Raw genomic sequence first — 11434 nt, 5'->3', positions numbered from 1 at the left:
TCAAGGAGCCTGTTGGGCCTCGAAGCAGAAATGCCAATGAGGCGGTTGGACAGTTTAGGGAGAGGAAGAGGGAGGGGCCAAAACTTCAGGAGCCGTCACGGCCGTGGACGGTGCTCAAAGCAGGGAGGCTGAGGTCAGCGTAGACAGGAAGAGGCAGAAGACTGAGCCTGGTGGGGCGGCGGGACCCAACAGAGGATGGGGGGCCAGCCGCGAGCAGGGGAACCGAAAGGGACGGCATCCCGGGGCGGCCGATGGCAGTGGCTCCCGGAGGAGGGGTGAGCAGGTGGCAGTGCTGCTGAGAGGCTGAGCGGATGGGAACTGAGGAGCCACTCGGGACCAGGTGACGTGGAGATCTGCAATAGCTTGGCAACATTCTGGAGAGGTGGTGTGGATGAAAGGTGGGCTAGAGCCCCTCGCAGGAAGGGGAAGAGAGTGAAGTGGGGATGGCGGGTATAGATAGCTCTTCTCAGGAAGGAGCTCACCTCTACGTGGGGGCATCGGGATGAGCTGGCGGGAGACGTGACGTGGCGGAGCAGCTGCTCTTAAGCTGGGACACAGCCGCATGTGTGAGCGTGCTCAAGGGCAAGGGGCGGTCACTGCTCCGCCAGTCACTGGCAGTCGTGTCCTGTTTGGTGACGCGCTCACCATAGGGAGAGAGGACACACTGATGGAGCATGAGCTTTGCCCACAGGCTGGGCTGGGCGAAGCTCACTTCCATCCTGGGAGTCGTGCGACCTCAGAGTGCGTGTCCTCCCCAGTAACGTGGGACCAGGGCCCTTACCACCCAGGATGCTTGACAGGAGTAAGGAGGGAATGCTCCTCATGCACCTGGCACCATGCTTAGCATGTAGTGGAGACCCAACGGAACAGCAAACTACATCGGCCTGATTCTGGTCCTCCAGAAGTTTCCACAGTAAGGCAGATGATGACCTTTATACAATCTCACTGTATGCCAACCACACAGAGACAGCCGATTGTCAGGAAAGGCCAAATGTTTTCACCGTCCAGAGAACCAGGAAAAGTGCACGCAATTAGGAGCGAGGGCTGGTTGTCCAGGAAGCAGGGGCGTGATGGCAGGGTGCTGGCTGTGACTGCTTGGCCGAGCCCAGGCGAGAAGTCTGCTTGAGATGAAGGGACGGCCTCATGGGAGCATTAGCAGGGATGGGAGACAACCCAGCCGACGGGAGGGAGATACAGACCTGGAAGGAGCTGGTCTCTGGCACCCAGGCCGCTGGCAGGGCTCTCGGCAAGGGTATCAAAGAAAGCCTGTGCTCAGCGTTGTTTGGGGAGGAGAGGGCACCACCAGCAGCCACGCGAGTTGCAGAGACACCCTCCCGGCCCCTGGGTGAAGTGTGAGGACCCCCTCACTTCCTGGTTGTGTGGCCGGAGGCAAGTCCTCTCCATTCCCAGCCTGTGTTTCCACAGGAGAGCCTGAATCTCAGTGGCAGGGAAGACCGGCACCACCTCCTGAGCCCCCAACACTTGAGGTGGCGGCTGCTGAGGATGTGCTGGATGGCAGCCGAATGAATCAGGCCCTCCTGGCTGGCAGTGGGAGAGGGCCAGGGAAACAGCTCCAGTGTTTCACGGGGAGGAAGGCAGAAACATTTAATCCCCAAACCAATCAGTCAATGATCAACACATATCTGCCAAGCAGGGCTCTCTGCCAGGTACTGCTGGGCACGGCGTAGCTGTGGGTCTCCAGCCACAGGCAGCCAACCCCGCCCAGGACGAGAGGGCAAAGGCGGGGGGTGGGGGTGGGGGTCTCACCCAGGTGGGAGTCTTTTAGAAGAGCTTTCATTAGCCACATTTCTTCAGGCATGTTATGTTTTCCAAAAGTACTTTTACCTATGATTTGATCCCTGCGACCCCCCCCCCCCCCCGCCACGATGAACTAGACAGGGCCAGTGCTATTATCCCTATTTTATCTCAGAGGGGCTAAGGGACTTGCCTGTCACACAGCTTTCTGGTGGCAGAGGTAAAGCCAGAAGCCTTGTAACCTAAGTGAAAGCGCTTGTTAAGCAGGGACGTGTGGCACCCCAGGGCAGTTTCTAATTAGTTCCTGATGGAGGTTGAGTTGGGGCCCTGAGTGTCCCTGCTTTCCCCACAGGCCTGGGAGTCACTGGACTGCAGGTGTAGCAGCGGACCCCACCCAGGAGCAGGATCTGGATTCCAAAAGGCTGGAACCTTGGTGAGGGAAGGCCCTCAGGGTAGGAGAGAACATTCTGGTAGAGCAGTCTTGAAACCTCAAGTAACAAAGAGGAGGGTTACACAGAAAAGCTTCAGAGGGGAGGTGAGCCTCATTCTGGACCACAAAGTGGCTCTGGGTCCCCAGTACGGGGGAGGGATGCCCTGGATGGAGGGGTGTATAGGCATCCCCGTATATCCGAGGCCGCAGCACCCCCAGACTTTGCTCTTGGAGACAGCTATGTGACCCTAAGTGGCTCACTTCCCCTCTTTGGCTCTCGGCCCCCTCATTGATCAGAGTCCTCCTCAGAGAGGCAGGGTGTGGGGTCCATGTGGCTCTAGCGCACAGACCTGCTGCGTCCTCACCCAGGGTAGGCTACCTCTCCACCTTGGCTCCTTGTCAGTGGAGGGCCTGCCTCCACTGGGGCGGAGAGGGCTGCTCTGAGGACTAGACGGTTCTGGGCGCAGAAAGGATGCTCACTTCATCCCCAGAAGTCTCTGCTCTGGGCTCCGGCGATGTCCTCCGTTTCCCCAGATCGTGCTGTGTCCGAACTGTCTGCGGTAGAAACGGGATCCCAACCCACCCTGACTTCTCTACAACAGCTTTGAGTTTGGGACCCTCGGGGTGTCCCAGGAAGCAGGTCTGTGTGTCCGTGGATCCACGTGGCCTTGGCTGTCCAGGCACAGAGGGGGCCTGGGGTTTGGAACTGCAGGCCAGCAGCGCCCACCCCTGCCCCCAGCTGCTGGAGCTGCAGGCCATACCAGGGGCCCACGCCCTGGGCGGGTGCACAGGGCAGCCATTGTCTGCGCAGTGCCTGGCACCCTCTCGTTTGCATAGCCACGTGAAGAATGTGAGGGAGCAGGCTGGGGACGAGTCCCTGCGGAGGGGGGCCGGGCTGTGGGGGAGGAAGCCTGCGGGTGGGGGTGGGGGGGTCCATGGCAGGACCCTGCTTTCCCCCAGTGCGGTCCAGGAAAGGCAGGTGGGCTGCTGGGGATGGAGGGGGCGGCCAGGAGGCGGGGCGCTGGCCAGAGTAGGAGCAAGATTGTGGCATTCCCCCTGCGCCCACGCCTGGCGGTGCCCACGGGGCCAAACTGAACGTGAGGGGATTGCTAATGAGCTCGAGGAGAGTTAAACATTCCCCTGTTCCAGAGGGCTGAGCTGGGATGGGAGAGAGGAGGGGGGTGTGGGGAGCTAGGAGGGGCAGCCTGAACCCCAGGAATGTGCAGAGGCCACGGCTCCCCGCCAGGCTGTTCTGGAGCTGGAGGCCAGGGCCCCGTGCCTCTGGCCCCAGCAGGGGCTGCTAAACCAGCCAGCAAGGGGATTAACGGGGCTGAACAGTCTGCCTTCCTTCAGACTGATGCCAGGAGGTCAGTCCTATCTCCCACCTCCCCGACCAGGCCCCTTGCTGGCTGGCAGCCAGGTCTGGCCCAGCCTTGATGGGGTCCTCCTTCTGCCCCCCTCAGATCTCAGACCCCACAGTGCATAGTCCCTGGCCTGGCCTCCCCTGTTTTTGATACATACTCCCCCCTACCCCCAGAACCCAGGATTCCCTCTCCGCAACATCCCCTCCCCAGCCCAGTCTCTCCACATCTGGATCTGGCCTCAGAGCCCTCTCCAGAAAGTTCTCTCTGATGTCTAACTCTAGTCTTACCTGACGCAAAGTGGGATTCCATTTCCTTTCTGTCCTACAGAGGACAGAAAACCCAAGGGGCAGGTCAGCCAAGCAACAGCAAAGTCCATCATCTCAGGGCTGGTGCTGGGGCAGGAATTAAAATTGTAGGACATGTGCACCGTTGCTAAAGGGGGTTCCCCGGCAGGAAGGCCCTGAGGGCAAGCAGGGTCACTCCTCCCGGCCCCTCCCCTCTCTTTCCCTGGGAGGCGGGGCCGAGGCACCCACCTGGGCCAGGGCCCCACCCTCCACCCCCAGGGGGCTGGCAGGAGCTTTGCTGGGGACCCTGCCCTGGCTCAGGCAGCTGCTGTGGGCGGGCCCCTGGCCTTCCCGGCCCCTCGGCCTCTCCCTGCATTCTAGAGCCCAGAGCTTTTGCCTTTGCCGCTGCCGCCGCTGCCGGGCCGCCACCTCTCCTTCTCAGCCTCTGGCCACTCGCCGCTCCCTCACCCCCCACCCAGTTGTTCCTCTCACCTGGCCATGACCCCAGCTTCCCCAGGGACCCTGGCCCGGCCCTGAGCCCTGGGACCTCCAGCCCCCTCCTCCCCGCCCCTGGGCCATGGCCAACTCAGGCCTCCAGCTCCTGGGCTACTTCCTGGCCCTGGGTGGCTGGGTGGGCATCATCGCCAGCACAGCCCTCCCGCAGTGGAAGCAGTCCTCGTATGCGGGCGACGCCATCATCACGGCCGTGGGCCTCTACGAAGGGCTCTGGATGTCCTGTGCCTCCCAGAGTACGGGGCAGGTGCAGTGCAAACTCTACGACTCACTGCTCGCCCTGGAAGGTAGGCCTCCCACCGGCTGGGTGGGGGGAGGTGGGATGTGGGGGAAGGGGGGAGTCTGGAGGAGGCTTGCCCACAGCCTGCCACCTGCGCTGGGCCTCATTCTCCAGCCCCTATCCCTGTGCGTTTAGAAAATCCAGGCCAGCCCGGTGCTCCGTGGAGGGCAGGGGCTCTGGCTCTGGCAGTCACGATCCCAGCTCACCTTAAAGGAGCCACTACCCCTTCTCTGTGTTCTCTTGTCCTCATCTGTAGAGGAGAGCACAGGACTGTGGCAGTGTTAGCTGAGAGGGGTGCGTGGCACTCAGAGAGGCTCATTCCCTTCCGCTTCTCTCCATACTCCCTATGCAGACACACGGTGCTCACACACCTTCGTGCCAGGCCTGCACCTAGACACGCATGCCCCCATCTGGGTGCACCGACCCACACTACGCACAGGCCTGTGCACATGGCGTTCGGGCACGTAGGTCCCTCTCCTTCTCCTGGGGTGCGGGGTTGAGCCTGACAAGTTGGCCTGTAAACGGGCCACTGAAGCTCTGTCCCTGGCTCAGGGCCAGCCCACCCACCCTCTGCCCAGGGCCCCACAGGCCTGAGTCGGGCAGCTATCACACGACCCCCCTTCCCCATGCCCATCCAGGCAGATCACCTGGCTCCTTCAGGGACCCAGATCCCCTGAGCTGCCTGAGGTCCAGGACTGACCTGGGTGCAGGTGTATACCTGCCGTGGGTGACTCAGAGGGCAGAGGGGAAGGTGACCAGGAGGCAGAATGACCGATAGAGAAGGCGTCCCTGCCCGAGAGCCAACCTGGGACGAGCTGGGCCTCGGACACCCTTGGCTCTTTCTTCTGCTGAATCTGCAAGGCCCCAGGAGGAACTGACCCCTACTGCTTGGGAGAAGGTGGGCCAGGCCCCAAAGGGAGGCCACCTGCCAAAGAGCAGCAGACGAGAGAACTCAAACTACCCTGCCGCTCCTCCTACCCACCCCTCCCCTCTTCTACGACCACCTGCTCAGTCCCTCCCGCCCTGCCCAGGTCACATCCAGTCAGCCCGAGCCCTGATGGTGGTGGCCGTGCTCCTGGGCTTTGTGGCCATGGTCCTCAGTGTGGTTGGCATGAAGTGCACCCGGGTTGGAGACAGCAACCCCATTGCCAAGAGCCGCATCGCCATCTCTGGGGGTGCCCTTTTCCTCCTGGCAGGTGAGTGTCCCTGGCTCCCTCTCCACCATCTCGGTCGTGGCAGGTGGCCCCACTCTGGGTGGCCGACTGGGGCCAGAGAAGGGCTGAGCACTCCCTCCTTTGTCCTTAGGCCTCTGCACTTTGACAGCCGTCTCGTGGTATGCCACCCTGGTGACCCAGGAGTTCTTCAACCCCAGCACACCAATCAATGCCAGGTGAGTGCCAGGGCACGGCTCGGACCAGGGGACAAGCTGGGCCTCCCGCTCCACTGCCTTTGTCCAGCAGGGCACCTGGAGGGAGACACAGGGGATGAGCACTGGGTGTCGCCACTGAGAAGCTCTGGAGCGGGGAGCCAGGCAGGGTGTGGCTGGGCCCTCTGAAGGGGCAGGAGGCCTGTGGAGGGCGCTCCAGGGGCTAAGCAACCCGGATCCAGGTTTAAATCCCAGCTCTGTGTGTGCTTGCTGTGTGAAAGCTCAAGTTCCTTTATCTTCCTGAGCCTGGTCTCCTCCCTGTAAAATGGAGCTGGGACCCAAGGACCCAGCTCACACGTGGTTGTGAGGGCTCAATGAGATACCGCGGAGAGGACTTAGCACAATGCCAGGGCCCTGGAGAGCACTCAGCAACCCCGTTGCTGTGATTCCCGCAGAAGGCGGCAGGTGCTTTGGGCTGGGAGATGGAGACTGGAGAAGTGGTAAGGGCAGATGTGGGGGGACCTTACGGCCATAGGAAGATTTGGCTCCCCATCCTGGGGCGGAAGGCAGCCAACAATCCTGGCTGTGGCATGCAACATGGTGGGGAGGAGATAAGACCAGTAAAGTGCAAAGGTCTGGAGCAGGCCTTGGGGCTAGAGGCTAGCAGTGAAAAATACATTCAGAGATATTTAGGAGTTAGCATGACCAGGACTAGTAAGGCCGAGGGCGTGAGGGCGGAAGAGGGGGCTCTGTGAAAAGCCTGGGCCCACCTGGCTCCAACCTCCCATCTCAGCTTGCCACAGTAGAGAATGGGACAGTCTCCACCCCAGACATCCCAAAAGACCTTGGGCCCCGGAGTGGAGGGAGAATAGGAAAAGATGCTGGGGCTGTTGCAGTCTGGAAGGCTCCCTGGAGAAGGCAGAGGTGTGGTGAGGGAGAAAAAGGAGACCTCAGGCATGGGGCTTGTTCCCTGGGGCTGGCAGTTCCAGCCACAAAGATCTCCAAGCAACAGGCGGCTCAGCTCAGAGACAGACACCAGCCTGGCACTCGTTCCTTATCCCTTCAACATTTCCCAAGGCAGCCAGTATGCTGACCCTGTGCTGAGCCACGGAGGAATCCCGCGCTCTCTGCCCTCCAGGCGCTCCCTTCGGCTCGGGCAAGCCTGGGGGGCTGAATGGCCATCCAGTGAGAGTCAGGGTCAGGCACAAGGGGTCAGGGAAAGACCCTGGGAGGAGGTGGCATCTGAAGTGGGCCCTTAAGGCAGAGGAGCGGAGCACAGGAGGCACAGACAAGGTCCCTCCAGGAGGGGGGCACCTCAGGCAAAAGCACGAAGGTGGGGAGTCCTGGGGGCGCTGCAGAGAGGCCAGGAAGGGGGAGACATGGGGCACTAGGTGGAGGGGCCCACGTGCCCCAGAGGAGAGCAGGGAGCCCAGGCTGGGAGTTCTGTGGGTCAGAGGGTGACCAAGAGAAAGATGGCAGGAATTGCCCTGCTCCTCCCCATGGCACTCGGCGGCTCCCCTGGACGCCCTCCTCCGGCCAGATGAGGAAAGGGGCCCGAGTACGCACGCAGAGCGGGCCGCCCTGGGCCTGGGTCACGCTGGGTGATGCGGCTGTGCTGGGTGATGTCGGTGAGGGGGAATGGGGGGCATTCATCTGAACTTATCCAGAGAGACTGGGGAGGCTTGGGAGGCCCCTGATCTCAGCTCCCCACACCCTGCACGCCCCTTGGGAGGGGGGAGCCCCGGGACAGGGCGGGCCTGCAGCCACCCCTGAAGGCATCCTCCCTACCTCTTGCAGGTACGAGTTCGGCTCGGCCCTGTTCGTGGGCTGGGCCTCCGCCGGCCTGGCCATGCTGGGGGGCTCCTTCCTCTGCTGCACATGCCCGGAGCCCGAGAGAACCAACAGCAGCCCGCAGCCCTACCGGCCCGGCCCCTCGGCTGCTGCGCGAGAGTACGTCTGAGCCCTGCACTCTGCCGTCCCCTGCGGCACCCTGGGCGGGGCCAGTAGGGCACAGCGCATCCCCGAGCTGCACCGAGCAGCTTGTCCCCACGTAGGCACCCACCCTGCACTCTGAGACTCAGAACCAGACAGAGGGCGGCCAGAGGCAGGACTCAGCCCGCAGGTGCACGTGCACGTCCAGGTACAGGCAGGGACCCGCCTGCACCACGCACGGGCACCAGCACGTTTCCAGCCCAGATGTCGTCACTTTCACGGGCCGCTATTTACTCACTGCAGGGCTACGTGAGGGCCTACGCTGTGCCGGGCCTCGGGGACAGGGCCACAAAGGTGGACCTTGGTGCCCCGTGCCCTGGGGTGGCTACAGTCCCCTTCCCAGGCTGACAGGTTCCTCACAGCAACCCCACGGAGGGGGCAGTGCCAGGATGATGAATGTCCCCATGTTACACATGAGGAAACGGTTCAGAAAGACCAAGAGACGTGCTCGGCCCGCTGTCCCTGAGTTCAGGTCTCAGGCTCTTCCAGTAGATCCAGCACCACGTGCACATCCACACACGAGGCCAGGCCAGAATGTGTCCTTCCCCCACAACCCCCCGCTCCCAGGAATGGGCCCCCGGTTGGGCTGCTGTGAGGGCCCAGGTCTGACCACACTGGCCAGTCCCTGCTCCTAGGCCTGAACCCCACAGCCCCTGCCCTGCCCTGTTGCTCACCCCACTAACCAGCTCTCCTCTCTTTTGACTTTCAGACCAGTTGTTAAATTGTCCGCCTCCGCCAAGGGCCCCCTGGGTGTGTAATGTCCAGGTCCCCAGCCCGACTGTCCCCCTGCCACACCTAGACTGTGTGTTTGGTATTTTTTGGAAAGAGAAGTGAACATCCAGTCTTGAGTGTGGTGTCCTTCGATCTGTCCCTGGCATGGCTACGATGGGTCCCTGGGTCCTTGCACATACAGATGGGGAGACAGACCTCCAGGGTGGGTTACACAGCACATCCAGTGCTGATCAGGGCTCCAGGAAACTCCCCAGCCTGGCTCTGACCTCAGAGCCAGAATGAGGGGACATTGTAGGAGCTCGCTACGTGGAGAAGGGACTGGGAGAAGGATGTTAGGCTCCTTCAGGCATTAAGCCTGTCCTGAGCAAGGCTGCAAGTGCCCTAATGCTGCCCCTTCTTCCTCACCCACCCTTCCTCCTCTCCAGTCTATTGAGGTCCCACCACATCCCTGCCCTGCATCCAGAGTAGGGAGAGGTGGTCTGAGGCTGCCTGGGACTGTGGCTGGAGTCCCGTCCTCATGCAGAAGTGTGTGGGCCAGCCTGGAGGGGCTTTTGGTCTTGAAGTACAGATACCATGTTAGTATAGAAGGGGGAAATGTCCTCAGAGGGAGATAGGGAAAATTCACCCAGATCGGCACCTCGCCTCGTGCTCGGGCCTCACCCACCCCAGAGTCTCTGAGTGGCCACCGCCCTCTGCCATCTGGAAAGAGCGGACCATAACTGTCCCCTGCCTTCCCCCTGCCCTCCTCTGCCAGCTCCGTCTGGCTTCCTCCAACGCCTGTCTTGTGACCACCTCTCTCATCAAGTCACCAAAGCCCAAGGATGCAGCCCAGCCTTCTCCCCCAAGCTTGGCCTGAAGGAAGTCTGACAAGATGATGGCGGGCACGCTCCCTGGGGGTCAGGGATGGGAGGAGAGGAGCAAGCGGCGGAGGGGCTGTGGGATTATGGGCGCAGGGCCCTGGGCAGGCAGCTGCTGTGCGTCCACAGGCTGCCTCAAGAGAGGCCATTGCCTGCAGCCTCTGGCGAGAGGGGTAGGCAGCTGACCCTGCACGGGTTTAGAGTCCCGGCCCTCGAGTTATGAATGAGAACGACCCGTCTGTCTGGGGCTGGAAGCTATAATGCAGCACTTCCTGCCTGCTTTCAAGTCACCCGGGGACCTGGTGCCCAGGCTCCACCCCGGGCATCCAGACGGAATCGGCTTAGGGTAGACCTGGCACTGAGTTCAGGCAGCTCCTAAGGGACTGCGCTGTGTGGGGACCTCGGTGAGGCCTGAAGCTCAGGGCCGTCGGGCCCACGTTTCTCGCCACTCGGAGGGGACCTGCCGAAGAAAGATGAGAGGAAGCCCTGTCTCCCTCCGCCTTTCCTGCGTCTGGGCTGCTCCATGGAGATTCCCACACCTTCCCAATAAATACCGCCTTTTTGCAGAAACAATTTTGACTTCTGTCACCTATAGCCAAAAGAGCCCCAACCGACACCAACTTTGGAACCCAGAAATTGAGTGTGTGAGTGAGGGCTCCTGTCACGGGCACTGGCTGAGCAGGGTGGGATGTGGGGCCCAGACGTGCCACCTCTCCCGGTTCCCCAGGACCTCTCTCCTGTCCACAGCCGAGGATTTGGCAGCCCTTGCTATCTGGACACAAGGCACTTGGCCAGGAAACCATGTGTATTCTCTTGAGGCTCACGGACCACCAGAGGCTTGGGATATGGTAGGAAAACATTGGGATGGAAATGTGCGGCTGTTCCCCGTGAGTTTCGGGGATGGGCTGCAAGAGAGACGAGCTGCATGCCAGTGAGTGGGGGGTGGGGGGCTGACCGCTGCAGGAACAAGCTTCACTCTGGTCCTTTGTGAAGGGATGTCCTTTCTGCCTATAGCCAGGAGTTGGAGAGGGGAGAGGTAATCCACGCACAGAGCCCAATACACTGATTAACAGCACAGTGGGATCCTAGCAATGGGTGGATGTCTGGGGAAAGTTAGAGGGCTATAAGGCTGGGAGAGTTTGGGAAGCCTGATCCCTCAGGCCTCTCCCGAAGCAACCTTTCTCAAACGTCTACATCAAGGTCACCCGGGCTGCCAACTTAAGGCAGGGCCAACTTTCCAGGCCTCCTGACTGGGCTGCTGTTTACTGTCCCAGCCTCAGGGCTAGAGGACCGGGCAGAGCCCCAGGAAGGGGGTCAAAGGACGCGATCCTAAAGATTTTGCTAAGGCTTATTAGCAGCGTTCTCCCAAGAACGAAACTGGCAGGCCATAAGATGCGGTTTGCGGAGGACCTGTGCTCTCTGCTGGTGAGGAAAGCCGAAGGAGCATGGCAACCGAAGGTGCTCAGCTTAGGGGAGTGAGCCTGGGGCACTGGAGTAGCTGACCCGGGGACCCATCCGTTGCCTGCATCCGAGAACATGGATATGGACTGAGTATTAGGTGATGTCAAGGAATGATGTTTTGTGTTGTGTGTATTGTTAATTTTGTGTGATAATGACACGGTGTTGTGTGTGTGTGTGTGTTTTTAATTTTGCTCTCTTAGAGGCGTACACTGAAATGATAAAATGGCTGGATTTGCTTTCAAATAGTCCAAGAACAGAAAGGTCAGGGGCAGGGGAAGTTTGGTAAATGCCAGTGATGCTTCGGGGTTCACTCTGCTCTGTGTGTACGTTTGCAAGTGAAAAAAAAAAAAAAAAAGGTTGAACATACCTGTATGTTTTGCTGGTTGAACAATTTAATCAC

At 60.8% G+C, this 11434-nt stretch overlaps 1 protein-coding gene across 1 annotated transcript; it reads left to right on the top strand.

Moving 5' to 3' along the window:
- Positions 1 to 3179: 3179 nt before the first annotated feature.
- CLDN19 (claudin 19) lies at positions 3180 to 8825 on the top strand. Its single transcript, XM_003989960.6, has 5 exons — positions 3180 to 4633; positions 5658 to 5822; positions 5932 to 6016; positions 7790 to 7942; positions 8694 to 8825. The coding sequence occupies exons 1-5, from the start codon at positions 4411 to 4413 to the stop codon at positions 8740 to 8742; spliced, it is 675 nt and encodes a 224-aa protein (XP_003990009.1). The 5' UTR covers positions 3180 to 4410; the 3' UTR covers positions 8743 to 8825.
- Positions 8826 to 11434: the final 2609 nt, after the last annotated feature.

Source organism: Felis catus, chromosome C1 (genome assembly GCF_018350175.1).
Source record: "Felis catus isolate Fca126 chromosome C1, F.catus_Fca126_mat1.0, whole genome shotgun sequence".
In the NCBI taxonomy this organism is placed as follows: domain Eukaryota; kingdom Metazoa; phylum Chordata; class Mammalia; order Carnivora; family Felidae; genus Felis; species Felis catus.
Note: the sequence above shows the minus strand (reverse complement) of the source record. Positions and strands in the feature narration are given on the sequence as shown.

Bases quoted from the DNA above. Each gene is read 5' to 3' on its own strand.
- CLDN19 (XM_003989960.6), top strand. From the start codon at position 4,411: ATGGCCAACTCAGGCCTCCAGCTCCTGGGCTACTTCCTGGCCCTGGGT. The intron at 6,017-7,789 runs GTGAGTGCCAGG...TACCTCTTGCAG, and splicing joins AGCACACCAATCAATGCCAG to GTACGAGTTCGGCTCGGCCC. The intron at 7,943-8,693 runs GTACGTCTGAGC...TTTGACTTTCAG, and splicing joins CCCTCGGCTGCTGCGCGAGA to ACCAGTTGTTAAATTGTCCG.